A 19753-nucleotide genomic window follows, 5' to 3' on the forward strand; every position below is an offset into this window, starting at 1 on the left:
CATACCAGATAAAATATGATAAAAGCCAGGGGTGTTTCCTGTTTTTATTGACAATCAATGATCAATGACGAGCATGTTATGAAACTGTACCCATCATCAGAATCCTTATTAAAGAATATGTATACTCTGAATTTAAGTACACTAGTGAGTCAATATGCAAACAGCTTTGTTTGGGCCACAGTTCAGGATTCTGCCCTCCAGGTTAGTTATGTAACACGATATAAGCGTTTCTCAGACGTTGTTCTGAGCATGTATATGCTCATGTATATAGTTAATAAATGCATTTTTACATAAAACCGGACTGCACTCATACTGAACGACCATCAATCAGAAACCGCTTGGTATGAACTCATGTCTTCGAATTGTATTTCCTTAGCATTGGAATTCTGCTGAATCATCTATGCCTGCTAATTTGGTTTTAAGGGTTTTCAAAAAATACCGTTCGAATGATATTATAACATACATTTCACATCGAGATCTATGTTATCTTTTGTATCATTAAAAAATAATATTGGTTGGAAGGTCTCATACATTTTGCACTTCATGTTTTGCCTACAGTGGGTGTTGCAACATTCATCCCATAGTCTACTACATCCCCCAGAATGCTGTTGTAAAGCGAAAATGTAATCCTTGACCCGGAAGTGTACTATAACAATATTTACGTCCTGCAGCGAAGTTTGAACCTTAATTGGTTGAATATCTATTTTAAACAAAGTATACATCAAGACTCACTATAATCCAAGTATCCGGACGGTGACATATATGGTAAACGACCCATACACCAACGAAAGTAAGACCTCCTTTCTCTACGATTCTCACACTGCTTAAGACTACAATGTATCGTTGAAGCTAAGGTTAGCTTAGCTGTCAAGTTAGCACGGCACCCTTTTTGTAATACAAATGTTACAGTAAACGATGCAATTTCACTTCTACCCCTTACTCAAAATGCCTACCTGAAACATTGAGCTAAGTATTGGACGTCATAGTTAGTCTGGCTACAACGTTACAATTGATGCCGTAAGAGTAGGAATTTCATCCGAAAAAACGCAGTTTCCATGCACGTCTCATTTTGATCCCGTTGTGTCTCCTCCTGGGAAGCTGGCACCACCACTACCCGTCACCATGCCCGCTTTGCTGGAGAGACCGAAGCTGTCCAACGCGATGGCCCGAGCCCTTCATAAACACATCATGAGGGAAAGGGAGCGTAAGAGACAAGGTCGTTGATGTTTAAATATGTCATTTTTTTGGTCGCCCCCGTAAATTAGAGATCACGAAGCATGTACGTGATGCTTACCTTGTACCCCAAAATTCTGTCAATTTTTTAGAGGAAGAGGAGGTGGACAAAATGATGGAGCAGAAGATGAAGGAGGAGGAGGAGAGAAAACGAACAAAAGAAATAGAAGAGAGGATGTCACTGGAGGAAACCAAAGAGCAGGTTCGAAAGAGATGCAAGGAGACACAAAAACAAAGAGTTTGTCAAATAACCCCAACACATACTCTTTAGTTACGGGAGTCACCCACACTTTGTAGCACATTCACGACCACAGCAAACAAACATGACAGTAGCGCAACCATCACAAACGGGGCCTGATCGTCTTCCTATCTCTGTGGCGCCCCTCCCTTTGCTGTACAGGTGATGAAGATGGGCGAGAAGCTGCAGGGCCTTCAGGAAGAGAAGCACCAGCTCTTCCTGCAGCTGAAGAAGGTGCTCCACGAGGAGGAGAAGCGACGCAGGAAGGAGCAGAGGTAGTGAGTGACTTTGTACTGCGCCCGTAACACCACTTTCCAGACTACCACCTGCATACGCTTTGTATTCACTGGAGTGCGTGTTCTGCTTGCTCCCCTACCCCCCCCCCCCAACCAACTCTACCCCAACTAGTGACATCACAACACTGACCTCCGCCAGCTACCAGCCCAGTCTGCCCATGCATTCAGGGCAGCACCTCCTCAGCATTCAAGGTGAGCACTTCCACTTTCCATTAGGGCTTTGACTCCGAACTTCGTTATTCGAATATAATTCGAATATCGAAAAATTAATCAAAATTCGAACGAATATTAGGCAGCCCCTAATATTCGAACCTGTTGTGGGCAGGCCAAGAGGGAGAGACGTCGGAGAACCCGACGCAGTCTATTCATAATATTCTAATGACCACGGAAGAGGCAGTGAATGAAGTATGGATTAGACAGCGATTTATTAGAAATAATAATAAACCGTTGGAACACATAGGTAAACATAGCAACGCCGGTAAACAAACCTTGCGAAGCCCAATCCAGGTCTTACTGAAGACATTTAATGGTCAAAATATTATTAATAATTATTCAAATATTAATAAACAAACAAACTTCGAATATGATTTTTGGGCGAAAGTCAAAGCCCTACTTTCCATCGGTCTTACTTGGGTTTGTCGCGTTCATGAAGTTGTTCTGAAAATTGTTGTACGTTTTTTCCGTTTCTAGGCAGTCCAGCCAGCCATAATAGACCCGGGGCCTTGCTGGGCGAACGCAGTAAACAGCTCTTTCCAACACCTGTGATCCCTGTAAGTGCAATATCTATTAGTCGAACAGCAAAGTCGTCTGAGTGCATTATTGGTCTCTATTAGTAATGTGAAAAAGTTGATGTTGGAACCATCTGAGGGTGGTATGAGTAAAGTCCGGTTCACAGACGGGGTCAGAAATTAACACCTTACTATATGCGGGAATATACTGTATGTGTCGTATTGGTGGCTCAGAATCTTAACGGATGCATTCTACTATTTGGAGGCGCCGAACAGCTATCCATATTCTATCTTTTTTTTGCAGTCGATCTTATCCACCAGTTTGACTTTTTATGCCCAAAAAAATGGATGTATTTTTATTTTCATTTTTTGGGCTGAAATAAAAATAACACGCGTGATTAGTATGTGATCCGTTTCTGTAGGTTATTTATTTTAGTGGCAGTTGCAGTTCATCATAGTCTACACTAGGCGGCAGTACTCACTGCGACCGTCCCGTACCGAGAAGTCATTTGCATATCTACTCATGTACCATTCGTGCACATCTCCCCCCCGCCCTCAGGGACGCCACTACCAGAGCCAGCCTGGGTTCAGCGCCGGCCCGGCAGAACACGGCCAGTTCAGCGGGAGCCAGGGGGTGCACGAGCCGTACAGCGTGTCCCAGTCCCAGCACCCCTCCAGCTACGCCCCCGGGCCCTCCTCCGTCCCCGTCAGCTTCGCCGGCAGCTCCACCATCAGAGGTGCCGGCCTCATGCCTTCAAGGGGGGGCCCCATTGGCTCGGGGGGGGGGGTTCAAACGGCAAAAACCCCAGGGCCTCTTGACAACACGGGGTTTAAAGACCTAGGTTGACGCGTGTCACGGTTAATGTTGGGTTTGGTTTAACTTTGGCATGTGCACAAGGTGAATGCTATCATGGTAGTTGTCTTTGTTGTTTTTCTTTCTTCTGAATGTACGGATATCGCTTCCCTTGTGATTTTGTGAAGCCTGCATGCATGCAAACTCAATCGTCCCAATCAGCCTGGTCTTTTGGGGGTTCTGACTGTATTGTGTGTTGTCTACTGTTCTTCCCCCCCCCCCCCCCCCCCCCCGACTACCAGGTGCGTCTGCGTTCCAGGCCATGCAGTACCTACCCCACCAGCAGCCCGGCTACCCGGTCCACAGCCACTTCACCTCCCAGCCCGGTCAGTACCCAGCCCCTCCACGGTCGTCCACGCTACAACTGGGATTTGAAAGCCCAGGAAAGCAACTCCTCTTGTTTGTTTTTTGCAGGCTTCATCCCTGGAGCTGGTATATCCCTACAGAAGCAGCTCGAACACGCCAACCAACAGTCAGGCTTCACTGATGCCGTGAGTCCGCCCCGAAGATCACATCACAAAAGGGCATTGATGCCACATGCGACTGTATTCACAGCTGAAGTTACATATAATTTCAAGGGTGAACAGAGTTTCGCTCTTCAAGGCCTACCAATGTTGATTTTATTAATTATTATTTATTAATGGTGATGTGAGTTGGCTTTCGTAGTGACTACATGGACAGGATATTATACAGAGGAAGAGAACGTGATGCATCCTTTAAATGTGCGATAGGTAAGGTTAAGAGCTATCACTTTAATTGTAGAAAGACCAAAGCGATTCCTCAGCTGTTCTGTGAGTGAAATGCTCTGACTCTGCACAGTTGCCTGCCTCAGAATGAGACTATTGATTTGAGACTGATGAGAGACAGACTGACCAATCAGGGCATCTCAATCTCGCATTTTTTTTTTCAACTGTTTACAAAGAAAACATTACCTTCACCTTTTAAAGTACAGTTGCAGATAACTAGGAGTGATTCATTGCACAAACCTGGAGGAGAGATGACGTGGTTGTGTTAGAATGCAGTGTCCTTGTGTGTACCTGTGTTATTTTAGACCAATGAAAAAAAAATACTGTTAAATAGCCGCCCCGTTCCTTGATCAAAGCGTGGCTCTCCTCCTGTCGTTTCCCGTCCTGCAGGGAGCCCTGAGGCCCATGCACCCCCAGGCCCTCCACGCCACTGCCTCCGGCCTGCTGCCTACGCCGTCGATGGCGGTCCAAATCCCAAGCGCCAAGGTAATAAGTAATCAAATGTGTGTTTAGGGCCGTTTGCAGAATGATCGTTTGATAAGTTTATTGCCTCAAATTAAACGATGGCATGCAAACATCACTTTACCTGACAAAATATAAAGTACCCATTTCTTTGTGTACTTGAATGATCAAAACAATATGGTGGATAAGTCCAATTTTGCCCATTGCACCTTTTCCACTATCTAAAGAATCAGATCATTCTTCTCAGCCACCGACCTAAGTTAATCATTAACCGTGCTTACCGCATAACCCAGCGTTGGGGTTTCCCCCCCCCCCATAGGAAAGCCCAACGGAGCGTGCTCACTGACAGTCTCTTAAACACGTATCCCCTGAACAGGCGCCATTCCAGGGCTCTCCCCAGGCCGCTCCTCGCCACGCCTTCCTCTCCCACCCCCAGGGAACACAGAGGTTCTATCACCACGGCAAGTAGTCCACCCCCTCCGGAGATCCAGACGCCGGCCCGATGAGCTAAAAACGGACACGTCTGAGGGGGGGCTCATGTCCCCCACGGATGAGTTTAGTCCGTCAGCAAACAATGCTCGTTTCTCCTTTTTAATATCTTCTCATCAAGAGTCGGTTGTCACCTTTACTCGTTTTAATTTTGTTGAAAATGTCCCGTTGCCGTTTCCCCGTTTACTGTTAGAGACGTGGCTTTTGTATTTGAGCGATATTTCGTGCTAAACGCCAACGAAACGACGTCGTATCTCTTGCCCCCCGCTTTGAAATAAAAGAACCAAACCACAGTAACAATTTGCATGGTCTTTAATTTCGGCTGGGGAGACATTCTGCACAGTTGGGACATTTCTACGAACAGTCAGGATACCAAAACGCCACGACACTTCACTCACTAATGAATCCTAGCACAAAGTTAGAACACATCAGGACACACTTGGTTCCTTTTCGACGAATGTGGTCCCGTCTTTCCTCCAACCTGTTCCGGTCGCGCCCCATTTAAGGCCGTTTCAAAGCAATAGATAACGATAATGATGACTGGGTCCTCGTGCGAGGGGTGCCCGGTACGTTTTACGAGGCGCGCTTTGAACACCCACCATGCTGTTTATCTCTAAAGACACCTGGTTCTGCTGTTTCAAGTGGGTTTATTTTTAATAGACAGGGCGATATACAAGTGAAGAAACAAGACAAGAAATGCAAAGCAAAAAAACACACAACATCCACTTTGAAGGACACAATGTTGATTCCGCAGGTTGGCATATTAGTTTATCGCTGTGCACTCGAATGTACTCCAACGAAAATACAAAAACAGAACTAATCAGAGCCCTTGATAAATCGGGGACCAATTGAAACAAATGTTTTTACTGTCATGACATTGTCATATGCGTAAGTGTAAAGGAGACAAGGAAGTATAAAGGAATGGAGAATTAGTGGGCCGGGAGGCAGTCCCCCCAGTGCCTCTCCCCAGGTTCACATCCATCTTATCTGCCCCTGAAACAAAGTGGGAAGTTTAAGGAGGTGAGGGAGGGTCACTGCCGGGTTAACTGCAAATTAGGATAAACAGGTAGTAGTAGTAATGCTAATCCTAAATTAATCAAGTGCTTTAAGACCCCCAAAGCGTTTTACATGTCGCGGTTCAGAGGGGTATGAACACTATGATCAAATGTCTGGCTCTCTTCTGGTTGGCTTGTCCCCCCCCCCAGCTACGAAACCGGTTGGACAACAGTGTTTCCCACAGACCAGGTAGCAATGTCAGGCGGGGCGGGGGGGGGGGGGTTAGGACGTGGACTGCTGACGGGGGTTAGCCCCGTCAGGGCGAGGCAAGACATGTCCGCTGCGCGCTGGAGTCCTGTTCGACCTGTCGGGGCTCATTTTCCTGATAATGACCGGCGTTCTACACATTTTCCCTTACATATCCCGCTGCTTCGGGTCTGCCTTTGAAGGCGCGTTGAGAGGAGGAGCGTCAGTGTGTGTGCATGTATGATACGCGGGTTTATCCAATCAGTGGTAGTGTACCCGCGCACCATTGGCATGTATGCGCGCTTGTCTCTGTGTGCGTGTGTGAACGAGAACGACAGGGAGAAAGAGTGCTATGCGGAGATGAATGAACGGAACGATATTTATTTTTATTTATTTATTTTTCAAAATCACAAAAAAAAAAAAAAAAAGCTGAATCAATTTGTGGCGCTCGGTGTTGATTCTGACATTGGTCTATGTTTCGGAAACACTGGACAAGGAAAGCCAAAGCGTAGTCATAGGTTTAACTCTCTCTGATCGAGGGGCGGCAGGGGGACATATACACGGCTGGGTGCAGATACTTATGGAGCTCTGTAGATTTACCTGCGGTTGCCATTTATTCGTTCAGAACCTTGGTGCCGACAGCGGCCTCTTCCCCCATTGCGGTCTGAATGGTGACCTGGACAGGTGAAGAGAAAGTGGAACACAGGGACGTTAGTTAAATGGCTCGTCAGCAGTTTGGTGCACAGGTGTTTACTTGATCCATATTGGACCCCCATAACAATGTAGCAAGGCAAAATACCACTGATACTATTTTTAGGATCATTCTAACCTGTTCAAAACTACAAAAGAAATATCTTTTGGGTTGACTGGAGAACAGGAATATTTTCGCCATAGTAGTCCCTATAGTTTCAACTTTGCCTGTTTGAAGAAGTTTGGCCTGTATGCAAGTGCTCATCCTGGCCTGGGTGGATATGAAAGCACTGACTTCACCCGAGGTTACTTGGAGGACAAGGGTGTACACTGTTTTTCAGATCCTGTTAAACGTTGTGCATTCCCAACAGAGGGCAAAAGGGGTATTACTGACCATAAAACTGTCCCCTGCTTCAAACTTGCTCTGGATCTCCTTGCCCAGATCATTGGTGGGCAGTTTGAGGTCCTCTTTCTGGTCTCCGTTGTCCTTAAGCAAGGACATGTAGCCATCTTCCAGCCCAACCATCTGGGCGGGAGAGAGAGAGAGAGAGAGAGAGAGATGACGTCAATGAAAAGGCAGATTGAATAAAAAAAAAAGGCTTTCACAAACGTAGACAGGCACAAGCACACACCTACCTGGTAATCCAGTCTGGTGACGTTAGGGACGTCCATGTTGTGTGTGGATGGACAGATATCCTCGTACTTCTTTCCATTGAAGATATCTATACCAACCATGTGGACCTGTACAACAAATAAAACATACGTGTTCAGAATTAATATGTGCCCAATATTCTGACAAAGATAAAAAAAACATTCTGTAGGGGTGAATTACCCAAAGACATTGTGCTGTGATTTAAAATCCTGTTTTACAATAGATGGCAAAAAATGCATGTTGGACACAAGCCAGATCACGAAAGGAAATACATTGAAGAGGTGGATAGTTAGCAGCAAATGTCCTCTCCTTACAGACAAGGAAAAGTGGGGCCAACACAGGAGTACCATCTCAGGTCGGCTCAGGTTTGAGCATCATTAGCCCGTCATATGATCCCATCCTTTGCCCAGGGACTGACCTTAGCGTGGCCGTGCTTGCCGGTCTTGGAGGTGGACATCTCAACGATCTTGCAGGGTCGGCCTTTCAGCACCACGTGCCCGTTTTTGCGCAGGGATGAGCATTGCATGGGGAAGGTGGTGGACGCCCCAGAATCCGCCTTGTGGAACTCGGTGTCTTGCATGGTTGCTGAATCTGCCATGTTTGAGGGACAGGAAGACAAAGATTAAGTCAAGTGAATGGTCAAATTGGTTTTCTTCGATTATATATCGCTTAGTTATTTTTCCGGATACCAAAATAAGCCCATTTTGGCGCGTGTACATCGTTTGCGCCGTTCTGCGTCAGTACCGTTCCGGGCTTCGAGTTGGCTTGATTAATGGCTTCAAGTCAGTTTGTTTGCATGCACAGCAAAAACCTGTTAAAGCTGAATTTTGAGACCTGCCTACAGCACGTTTTCGTTGATCCATGTCCCAAACATGACCGGATCTTCAGGAGCTGCCTACATGTATACCCTACCGCACGTAAAATTGTACAGATTTTGAAAGAATTCCATAAAAAAGAGAAACACCCCTCCCCTTAGTGCTCCCTCCAAAACAACTCCCTCAAAACACATAACGAGCTCGCTACCTTTAGCAATCGGTTGCATGGCCTTATGGAAGACTACAGTCATGGGTAATAAATGCACAAGCAACGAGTGCAGGTAGGTAAGCCATTCAACCAACTAATTTGGGTTGGGTTCCCCAACCAAAGCAGCTACCAGTTGGTTTTTTTGGTCAGAGCATTTGATTGATGCATTGCTGTTGGATGTCAAGTAAAAAAAGCTTAATAAATTGCAAACCCTAGCTTGAATATGAATACGTGCACTCGTGCATAGTATCCTAAGGACATACAGTACTAAAGCACAACATATTATGGGAGGAGCTAGCCACATATTCTGGCTGTCAATCCAAAGTACATGCTGCACTTCTCTAGGGCGGAAAGTTTTTAATATCCTGCCCTCTTGAATCTTCCCTTCAGCAGCTTTAAGGCAGGGGTTCATGGTCAATTTCCCAGATCAACATACAAGATCAACCAATTTTACCTTCATTCAATTGAAGTTTGGTTCGGAATTTAAAGTGACGGGACAGCTATAACCACAATACCATGCAATTGAATGAGATGGATAGCCCATTAAAAGTTGTAGCATTATATTATGTATTTGGTGCACCCGCTGTGTTTCTGGGTGCGTATGTCGTGAATAAATTATTTCACGTTAATTCAATAAACCCACACAAAGCCGGTAACGGTGTTAATGCAACACAATATCAGATACAGATAGTATTATCTGGTTGTCCGGATTGGGTTTGGGACCTTTGGAAAAAAGGGTACGTGGCAGTGAGGGACCCGGGTTATTACCTCTACCCAGGTTCAAAACCTGTTTTTTTCTGCGGGGTGTAAATCATAGACTGTCCCTCAGCTCTCTTATGTTCTACAATCCACACTCGCCGTAAAGGCAAGTTCTCCCCATAAGCTTTTTACCTTAGTGCAAAACAGCACAAGCTGGAAAAAGTATCACTCTTATCACTAACTTATGCCTGAGCTAACAAACAGCTTGGGCCACCGCCACTACACACACACACACACACACACACACACACCGTTTGGAGCGGGGTACAGGCCGTCCGCAAACAAGAGCTGGCCGCAGTGTGCAGCCGGAATATAACTCCACGAAGGGCTTATGTCATGCATTGCTGACAAATTGGCACCACTGGGTTGTCCGCAGTGCTAAGGCCGTGGCCTAGTGCGCATAAAACGTGCCTCAGAGCCCTGAGCTGGCCACATGGGCCGAGGCCCTCCGGAGAGAGGGGGGCTCTTTGTTAATAAAAAACCCTTCGGTGTAACGTGGCTCGTTCACCGTGCGGTTATAAATAGTGCGGTTACGACTAGCGAGGGGGCAATTCCGTCAATGAAACGCACGTTTGAACAACACTGCGCTCCAAAAACGCAGCGAATGACGCTAAGCTAACATGCTACGCGTCGCGTGGTGGCTACAACATGATCGGTGAAAAAGCGAACAACAAAACAAGTTACGTTGCGCTACCGATGCCCCTCGGAAAGACTGCGTACATTTAGCGTAACAACGTATTTACTAACCAAACGTTCATTTTTAATACACTTAATATCCATGCATGGCGCCTTTTTGTTGTTATTACCCGGTGTGCTCGGTCAAACGGGGTACAGATCGTTTATGGTACGGTAGTTCGTGGCCCACTGGGACATTAGCACTTGTACACATATTTATTTTGTGCAGGGCTATATTATCTCAATAAAGTGTCTCTCGAAAGACGGGTGCACAATATAACCTCTACTAAACTCGCACGCCCAAAACGGGACGTTATCGTATCCGACTTACCGGATGATACCGCGACTCCTTGGGTGTTTTATTCCTAACGGTCTGTCAAACCGTACTGAACGATGGCTCCGCTTTCTCTGGCCCGGATATCCGCACTATATGTCGTGTAGTGAGTGGTCTGCCGCCGGTGTCCCTCGCAGTGCTGCTGCAGCGGTGATCCTTTTCCCTCCTCAATCGGGTTAAGGGTTGTATTAGAATTTTATTCCAGACGTTTTACACTGGCGGGTCCTTTTACTGCACGAATGCAGTACCTCAAATGTCGGGCAGAACGTAGTCCAGAAAACAGCTCCAAAAAAAGAAAAGGGATGGCCGTGTTCCAGACTTATATCTTCTTCTGCTTCCTCTTTAGTTCAGAGGAGGATAGAGAATCAGCGTTATAAACTGATACCGCCACCTGCTGTACCAGGGTTTATAATCACAGCTTTACATACAGGATATCGACAATATTAAATTCCACTTGCTCATCCTAATATATTGATTGATAAACCTAAATAGTACTTTATTGACCTCCCCTATCTCAAGATCCCATTCCCCATCCCTGCCCAGTCTCTGTGGACAAGTAGCCGATACTATCTATTACTGTCTATTGCAAAACATATTCATTTTTATATGCTTGGAAGGTATCTCCTAGCTTTTCAAGGTATTGTTATGGAATGATAGACACATGTCAGTTGGTGGTCAGTTGGTCCCATTGGCATGCATTGGAAAGAGGATGGTGTGCTGGTAACTTAGACGTTGTTGGGTCATCGTCAGCTGTTCCCGCAGTTATGTTTCACATATTATTGACCTGGCCAGTCATGTGACCCATTGCGAAATTTCCGGTGACGGATGCGTTTTGCCGATGCAATGTATGAGTTTTCTTTCCAGGAAAAACTCCGGCCAAAGTGGAGATTTCTGATAACGTCGGTTATGTTTTGTCGTGTCAACTGGGTGAAACGGGGTTTTAGGTTCTCAAGCGTCACATTATGCGCCAGAAAATGCTTGACGTCATGTGAGTGCACGCTGTCAGTCCACACCCACGCGCCATATGGGGGATTATTTGTTTATCAACACGGTGGATGCGCGCGCAGAATGATCGCAAAAAGCTATGTATAAACGTGTCCTCAGAGTAACCAAAGATCACAGAATTGCTGACCATGAACGTCTGATGACATCATACCTAACTGTGCTCGTTAGCTGCTATGTAATGCACAGGTTGAAATGTGAAGTGTGCAAGGCAAAGTAAAAAAACTAACAATTATATAAACTGATATGAATTGTTCATTGCATTAGACTGTGTTTATAAACATAGCCATGGACGTATACATATATTTCATATGTGAAATATTTAAGCGATAACCATTTCTTTATATTCCAGTGTGTCTTTAGTAGGATCTAAAGAAATGTGTATTGAAATTAAATCAACCTTTTATTTAGTATTTATTATTCTAGCATGCACGGTTTGTAAACCTTTTTATTCCAACTTTGATTGTATGGTTTGAATATTCTCAGTCTCTTTGGTCGAAAAGGTCTAAACGACTTTGCTTCCTACACAACTAAAAGAGTTGAACAGCGTATATCACAACCATCGAAGTGCGAGTACTCATGCCTATTCATATCCTGCCTAAACCGTCCCAGTTTTCATCAATACACGCCCTATCCTCAGGGCTGACATAGGCTGGGGAAACTTGCTTAACAAGGTGAGCATGTTTTGTTGTACTTATCGCTTGTTCTTATTTGACAGCCAAGTCTCTCTCTCTCTCTGTCTGTTTGTACCTTCGCTCTCTCTCTCTCTCTCTCTCTCTCTCTCTCTCTCTCTCTCTCTCTCTCTCTCTCTCTCTCTCTCTCTCTCTCTCTCTCTCTCTCTCTCTCTCTCTCTCTCTCTCTCTCTCTTCCTCTTCCTCTTCCTCTTCCTCTGATCATTCAGCGTGAGCGTCCAGGGAGGGGGGGAGGAGGAAAACCCTGCTGCAGTTTGCTTTGTCATCTTCAGGAGCGAAGGACGCCCCCCCCCCCCACCCCCAAACACCACCGTTCGAAATAGCACCACCTCTGCTGCTGCTGCTGCTGCTGCTGCTGCTGCATCTGCTGCTTCCCCTCTGTCCCGTGGGAGTGTCAGACCATATAGAAAACCTGATGCGGCGCCGCCACCCCATAGGTATTCCTTGGGTGTGTCGGTGCTGACTCACTGATGCCCGTCATCCTCTACCGTCCCATTCCCCGGCAGCAGCTTTGTTGACGTTCTGCTCGGCCTCGTGCCGCCGCAGCCTGCGCTCGACCCATAACTCTCTGTCAGCTCTCCTTGTAGCTGTTCTTTGCTGCAAGCCTCCTCTTGCTCAGCCCCAGTTGAGTGGTCCTGACTGATCCAGGGCCTGTTGTTAAGAGCAGTGCCCTAGAACTGTGTGTCTTTTACATACATGTATAAGGCCTAGATGTGTAAAAGGCAAAAAGAAAGAGATAATGATGATAATAATTTCTTACATTTATATAGCGCTATTCAAGGTACCCGAAGTGCTTTACAGTGAAGGGGGGACCTCACTAACCACCAACTAAAGAGATGCATCCATGCCTGGGAACGCTGCCAAATGATGGTGACAAATCAGCGCCAACACCAGCGAGTGACGTAGTGGATGGAGAAAGCGTGCGGTGTCATTTTTGGAAACTCTACAATGGCTTGATTGACTGTGTACAAACACAAACAGGCCCATGGTGCAGTACAACTCTAGGGCATATCGCAATGGCACCATTTTAGGCGCATAGGAATGCTAGTTATTATGTCGGGACTTTGTCTCTGGTCATTGTTTAGTGACTCATCGTGAAATTATTTGTAATTACAGGGAGGCCTTGTTGTGTTCAAATCCGCCACAGTGTTTCTCATGTGAGACGCGGCACGACATGAGCCTTGGTTACAGTATATTTATGTTTATTTAGGATTTTATAGTACAACTCATTAAGCATCTCCAACCCAACAACCAATGATGCATTCTGTGGTGAAACCTTTTGACACACACACTAAAACATGCACACAGTACGGGTAACCGCCCAAACAACCCCCATACTGCGAGTCTGTGACCGGGGGGGGCCAGGGTGGGCTGTGACTGGGCGGCTAGATGCTGATACACATAGAGCGCCGTACATTAACCTGCTGTTGCCTTGAACTATAGTCTCACAAATCAGTCTTGAGTTGAGTTATTATATCATCAATTATTTGAACCAAAAAATCCAAAGCGAACCCCCGGAAGTAACCTTGATGAATTTGATATTTCGAGGTAAATGAACACTCACACAACATTTCCTGAATAACACTTCCATTATTCTCGACTGGCTGATATGTTTTATCCCGATAGCTGGTTGTTCCACATTTTCCCTTTCAAACTCAGACGCATGCTGTGACGATCATGAAGACTAGTATACTATTTGGCTGGTGTGGATTTCTAGTTAAAAAACGGTGAAATCCCAAAACACCAGTCTGGTTGGTCTTCTAAAGTCTCTCTCTCTCTCTCTCTCACTCTCTCTCTCCACCCCCCCCCCCCCCTACCCCCCTCCTCATTGTGTTCATGGCCATGGAGAAGGACATGGGCGGGGGGCGTGTTCGCGGAGTGGACAACACCGCCCGTCAATGCCATCGCTCGGCCCATGTGTGTGATGATCATCAAGGTCCAGCCAGGCTTCAGGGCAGGCTTCACGGTGGAGGGCAAGGATACGACCGGTCGCTACGGACGGCGGAAGCAACATCAAGCCCTACCATCAGCCCTGAAGAACACTGCAAACCTACGCCTGAGATGCTCTTTGTCGTCCCAAGACTGTCTTACCCAAAGCTTACCAGATCAGCTGTTATGTAAATAGAGGGTTAATGGCTCGAGGTCCTGAGCGACTGCTGTCTCTTTGCTTGTGCTCCCTGCTGTAGGATTTAAAGCATGACGTACTAAAAACTATAATTCACCACAGTAACACACAAAGAAATCCCTTCAACAAAGAACGTTGCAATTATTGACTTAACTTTGTGAAATCAACTTCAAATGTTTGGAAAGAAAAGAAAATAATGTTTTTTACTACCAAAATGATTGTTACTTATGAAGTAAGGTTAGATATTTCTGAAGTGCAAAGCACAATGATGTGGCATTGGAAGTCTGTGTATCATTATTTGTAAGAAAATATTTAAAACTCCACATTGAGGAGTTCAATCCCGCCAAGGTTTTCTTTAGAGGAGTCATTTGGGACACTGGAGATAACTTTATAATGGTTTCCCTCTGAAAGAATGGCCCTTTATTACTTTAATTATTATTATTATTTTTATTTTATTTTTTTATATATATATTTTTTTTTTTACCAACAATAAAAAACGAACAAAAATGAAGTAGCCCTCATTAATTAGCCAACAGATTCATATTAATCCAAATTCAAGATTGATTTAGTCCTAATGAATTCTCATAAACACATGGAGGACCGCTTTCTTCTCACCGTATCCGATCACGCTCTGCCTTCCAATTGCCGACACCACGTAGCCAATGAAACACTTTCGTGCAACCAATGGGGGCGTGGCTTATAGGTAACGCCGAACTCGTGGCTTCCATAAAAAGCAAGCGGTGGTTGCACGTCGGGTTTGGAGAGGAGTTATAAAACAAACAATTCTGAATTGATAATGACTGACACCGAAGCGCAAAGCGCTTCTCCACCGGCACTGGTGGAAGATAATCCTCAACCTGAGAGAAAAATCATAGGTAGGGTTTGAGAACTGCAACATGTTCACAACAGTGTTAATCTTAATCTCTTTTATCGTTGTATAATTGATACATTCGGTAGATTACTAATTGGTCTGCTGTTGGCGAAATACTTTTGCGTTTTTAAGTTGTCTTACCTAAGTGTCAAACATTGAATCTTTATATTTTAGGTCCTTACATTACATTTGTCTGCATTAAAACTTGATTTAAAACCTTCCTCATCAACTGTCCCAGCTGCAGCCCCTGCTCAGTCAGCCGCAGGTGCAAGTGGTTGGATCATAATCAGACCTGAATGACGTGGGCATATCGAGGCGTTTGTTCTTGGGACTGGGCAACTTTTTAACGAATTCCCCGAATATATTGTTTTACGTTTCAGCAACGTTGGTCCAGGGCACAGTGAAATGGTTCAATGTGCGGAATGGTTATGGCTTCATTAACAGGTAAAGGTTTCTCTGCTCAAAAGTTTATTTCGTCAAGTCAATAGGCCTACTCAATTCAAAACTGCTAATAGTAAATTTGGGAAATGGTGGAATGCAGTCCTGTTGGCTGACGAATGCTAACTTGTTGTTTATTCCACCTATCTACAGAAATGATACCAAAGAGGACGTCTTTGTTCATCAGGTAAGTGAAGTGGAACAGTTGTGCATGGAGAGTTGCTGAGTGGGTGGGTTTTTAACGCGGTGTCTCCGCTCCCAGACTGCCATCAAGAAGAACAACCCGCGCAAGTTCCTCCGCAGCGTCGGCGACGGCGAAGTCGTAGAGTTTGACGTGATCGAAGCGGCTAAGGTCAGAGTCGACGCTAGAGCAAAGGGCGGCTTCCAACCACCGACCCTAGAACAATGGGCATGTTCCACCACACCTATCCATGTCAGTCTTCCATTTCATCATTTACTTTTTTTGTAATTTACTCTTAATCCCAAACCCGTCTCTCTCCCCCTGCTTCGCTCGCCGACAGGGGTCCGAGGCGGCCAACGTCACCGGCCCCGGCGGCGTTCCGGTGAAGGGCAGTCGCTACGCGCCCAACAAACGGCGCTTCAGACGCCGCTTCTTCCCGCGCAGCCCTAACCCGGACGACCCGGACAAGGGCGCCGCGGACCAGGACCCCCCGTCCGACGGCGAGGGCCGGCCTGAGAGTGAGGCGCCGCGCCCGGCCCCGAGGCGTCGCGGGCCCCGGAGACCCCGACAGGAGGTGCGACCGGCTCCCTACCCAATCCCCCCCCCCCCAGGGAAAGGCGAGTGACCCTCTTTGTGTTTTCCCGCTGAACCCCAGGGTGAGGTGGAGGGAGTGAGCGGTGAACCCGCCGAGGGCGACCAGCAGAGACCACCGCGCCGCAGGTTCCGCCCCCCCTTCCGAAGGTGACCGATGACGTGTGCTTGACCGGCGTTCCACCCCCTGTCCTGTGACTAGTGTTGGATATTAATGTCGGCACTGTGTGTCTGTTTGCCTGTCTGTCTGTGTTTGCCTGTCTGTCTGTGTTTGCCTGTCTGTCTGTGTTTGCCTGTCTGTCTGTGTTTGCCTGTCTGTCTGTCTGTGCGTCTGTCTGTCTGTGTTTGCCTGTCTGTCTGTGTTTGCCTGTCTGTTTGTCTGTGCGTCTGTCTGTGCGTCTGTCTGTCTGTGTTTGCCTGTCTGTCTGTGTTTGCCTGTCTGTCTGTGTTTGCCTGTCTGTCTGTGTTTGCCTGTCTGTCTGTGTGTGTTTGCCTGTCTGTCTGTGTGTGTTTGCCTGTCTGTCTGTCTGTGTTTGCCTGTCTGTCTGTCTGTGTTTGCCTGTCTGTCTGTGTGAAGGCAATTCCGTCCCCGTCCGCCTGCGGCGGCGCTTCAAGGGGAGGAGGAGGAGCCTGAGAGGCAGCAGGAGGAGCCTGAGAGGCAGGAGGAGGAGCCTGAGGGGGGGGCCGAGGTGGTCCACACTGTAGGGGACGAGCAGCCGCTGGATGTGAAGCCCCCGGAGCCCCCGGGAGACCCTCTGGGCGACGGGGAGCTGGCGGAGGGCCAAGGCCAGAGGCACCGGCGACAGTTCGGGCGTCGCAGGCAGAGGAACTCTGACTCCTCCGCCGCATCTAAAGTAATCGTATAAATTACTTTTTAAATGAAGCGTTTGTCGTTGGAGTCCACCGTTTGACCTTATTTGGCATTGCTTTTATTGTTGGCTAATCATTTAAGCTAGAGCTTTATCTATGTGTTTTAAAAGTCATTGGAATTTAAGGTTTAATTCGGCAATTCGTTAGAGCTTCAATGAAGCACATTGAGACGATTGAGCAAATCTGCAATTTTAAGTTTTATTTTGTTTTTTTGTTCAATTGCTCGTTTGCCCAATGGCAGAATGGAACAGAGAAATCTGCCTCGGAGCCCAGCACTCCTCCGCCTGTCTCAAAGCCGTCAGACCCCGCCACTCCTCCACCTGCCTCAAAGCCGTCGGACCTAAAGTCCTCGCCAAAGTCGCCAAAGTCTCCCAAGTCCTCGCCAAAGTCCTCTCCCAAAACCACAAAATCCCTTGAGGCAAGTAGCTCCACTATTCAACAGATTGTAACCGTGACTACCGCCCGGTGACGGTGGCTGTTTGTAGTCCTGCCTCACGATGCGGACGCACTGTGACGCGTGGCTCAATGTTGACCGGACCCTCATTTCCCCCGTCAACAGTCGCCTGCCAAAACGGTTCCCACGGCAACGGAATGACTCCGGGGAGAGACTCCAGCGTCGCGATGCCCATGGAAAGAGGCGGGGGCACCGTGTTGGGTGCGTGCGATTCTGAGTCTGGGGGTTAATACGGCCGGTGCAATAGGTCTCACCTTAGCCATCGCTCATTGATAATGTTGTTTTAACCAAAAACTTGTTTTGTATGGAATTTATATATACATTTTCTTTTTTACTGAAAATGCAGGTGTGTACCTCTTCTGGTGGTCAGTGAGCCATTTCCTTTATTTATTTTTTGTTTGGACGGTGTGGGCCTCGGCACTTATCTCTGGCCTTGTGTCCTGCGCTACGGGCTGGGACTGGGTCCACCGCCACCGCACCTGCACCACTTAACCCCCTCCCCCTTAGCTCCACACAGCCCGCCTCCCAACCCCCCCCCCCCATGTCCCCAAGCCCCGCCCCCTCCCCTCCGACTCCTCCCTCTTCGCCCCCCCCTCCACCCCACGAGTTGGTGTCCAGTGGGGGGGGTGGAGACGGGAGTCTGAGAAGGAGCAACGGAGGATAAGACGGGCATCGGGCCGTGTATATTTAGAAACCAAAGAAATACTGAGATCTTGAGTCATTTAATAATCTGCTTGGTAGTGCTGGGATAGCTTTGTCCTTTATTCACCCCACCCCCCCCTCCCCCCCCCCCAACTCGAGGGTGGTTTTTCTTTCGATGACTCAGATGGGGGCACAGCCAGTAGTTTAAGTTGAATTGAGGGGGAAGGCCGGCCCTTTGGGCGTGGTGGTGGCGTGGGTTCCTGTTCTGCCATCGCTCTCCCGTCCGAACGCAAGCCCCTCCCCCTTGATTTGTTTACGAAATGGGTTGTTTAACTAAACCATACGTTTTTTTACCAGTATTTATGTTTTGAAGTTATTTTGAAGGGGATGAGTGCAATGTCAGTGACGAAATAAATCGTGTTTGCAAAATAATTTAGTACTTTGTAATCCTTACTTTGCATTGCGTGTGACTGGAAGGAGCCCCAGTAATTAATTTAGGACATGATGCATAGCACATTAAACATGATGTCTGGAAGCATAAGCAAGGGATTTCTAAGACAATAATTTGCCACTAGGAATAATTACAACCACATTCAATTTATGGGAATATAGATCAACCCTACAAACACAAGGCAAAACATGAGGCAGTCTCTTCAGGGCCTTGTCAACACTAGATCCGACAGTACCTTCAAACATCAGTTATATTAAACAAGTCTACAGAAGGAAGTCACGCCATAGTGCTCAATACAAACGTTCAGACAATGCAGTGCCAAGCGTGTACGACGCACACTAAAATGCATTCGTCTTTTGAGTTACGAGTAGCATTCATAAATTCTGATTTAATAAATCGCGGGCTTCATACCTTCATATAAATCAACACACTGGGCAATATTAATACAAATTCCCTTATAAAAGCCATGTAATGGCAGACTCGGAAGTGAACACGATAACAAATTCTCAATCAATTTTCAATCACTTGTCTGGCCTTCTCACCTAAAAACGATTTGTAGATAAAGTGCACAAAATCTTACTCGACCTTCCATCTAGCAAATATTGCAGCATTGGAATATTTCTGCATCTCTTCCGGCTTGAACATCCCAGCTCCAGAAGTGCGCGTCCTCCTCCATCCCATCGGACATCAAGCGATGGGTACTGTGCACAGCTCCCATCGTGTCGACTCCTCCCTCCAAGAATGTTTTCAGAGGTCCGCCCTCAGCCCTCGTCCAGTGGCCATCGCACGGGACGGGGCCACGATTCCGGTCGCAGTCCTGAAGTGCTGAATCCTCTTCATCTCAAACACCCCCTTTGCCCCCATCCTGATGACGCCTTTCTCCACAGAAACCAGAGAAGGGAATCGTGTTCGATTTGAACGCAGTCTCGAGTAAGAGTTCCATCGCTCTACACCTTGTCCCTCCTTCAAACCCCCCCCTTCCCCACCCAAACCCGCACGTCTCCAGTTCACCCCTA

At 46.9% G+C, this 19753-nt stretch overlaps 3 protein-coding genes across 8 annotated transcripts; 2 read left to right on the plus strand and 1 right to left on the minus strand.

Annotated features, from left to right (window-relative positions):
* The first annotated feature begins 584 nt into the window (after window positions 1–584).
* Window positions 585–6964, plus strand: gps2 (G protein pathway suppressor 2). Of its 3 annotated transcripts, none has more exons than XM_056575829.1 (11): window positions 585–790; window positions 1099–1216; window positions 1326–1435; window positions 1634–1746; window positions 1880–1959; window positions 2458–2537; window positions 3055–3232; window positions 3591–3674; window positions 3763–3839; window positions 4485–4580; window positions 4933–6964. In XM_056575829.1, exons 2-11 carry the CDS (start codon window positions 1123–1125, stop codon window positions 5023–5025), a joined length of 1005 nt encoding a protein of 334 aa, XP_056431804.1. In that variant the 5' UTR covers window positions 585–790; window positions 1099–1122; the 3' UTR covers window positions 5026–6964. The 3 variants fall into 3 exon arrangements, with proteins under 3 accessions (XP_056431804.1, XP_056431803.1, XP_056431805.1); XM_056575828.1 differs by having other exon boundaries at window positions 586–790; window positions 1634–1749; XM_056575830.1 differs by lacking the exon at window positions 4933–6964 and having other exon boundaries at window positions 586–790; window positions 1634–1749; window positions 4485–4841.
* On the minus strand, window positions 5343–10727 carry LOC130370201 (eukaryotic translation initiation factor 5A-1-like). The gene is made up of 6 exons (XM_056575918.1): window positions 10418–10727; window positions 8048–8220; window positions 7614–7718; window positions 7372–7503; window positions 6888–6963; window positions 5343–6038 (listed from the first exon to the last, which is right to left on the minus strand). The coding sequence occupies exons 2-5, from the start codon at window positions 8207–8209 to the stop codon at window positions 6901–6903; spliced, it is 462 nt and encodes a 153-aa protein (XP_056431893.1). The 5' UTR covers window positions 8210–8220; window positions 10418–10727; the 3' UTR covers window positions 5343–6038; window positions 6888–6900.
* A 4226-nt stretch (window positions 10728–14953) lies between these two features.
* Window positions 14954–18715, plus strand: LOC130370125 (Y-box-binding protein 2-A-like). Of its 4 annotated transcripts, XR_008892953.1 has the most exons (10): window positions 14954–15114; window positions 15491–15554; window positions 15702–15735; window positions 15811–15981; window positions 16070–16303; window positions 16385–16470; window positions 16898–17174; window positions 17432–17608; window positions 17750–17845; window positions 17991–18199. XR_008892953.1 is itself a non-coding variant. In XM_056575808.1 (9 exons), exons 1-9 carry the CDS (start codon window positions 15036–15038, stop codon window positions 17783–17785), a joined length of 1158 nt encoding a protein of 385 aa, XP_056431783.1. In that variant the 5' UTR covers window positions 14954–15035; the 3' UTR covers window positions 17786–18715. The 4 variants fall into 4 exon arrangements, 3 of the variants coding, with proteins under 3 accessions (XP_056431783.1, XP_056431784.1, XP_056431785.1); XM_056575808.1 differs by having other exon boundaries at window positions 17750–18715; XM_056575809.1 differs by having other exon boundaries at window positions 15811–15957; window positions 17750–18715.
* The last annotated feature ends 1038 nt before the right edge of the window (window positions 18716–19753 follow it).

The sequence above is a fragment of the Gadus chalcogrammus genome, chromosome 17 (assembly GCF_026213295.1).
Source record: "Gadus chalcogrammus isolate NIFS_2021 chromosome 17, NIFS_Gcha_1.0, whole genome shotgun sequence".
Taxonomy (NCBI): Eukaryota; Metazoa; Chordata; class Actinopteri; order Gadiformes; family Gadidae; genus Gadus; species Gadus chalcogrammus.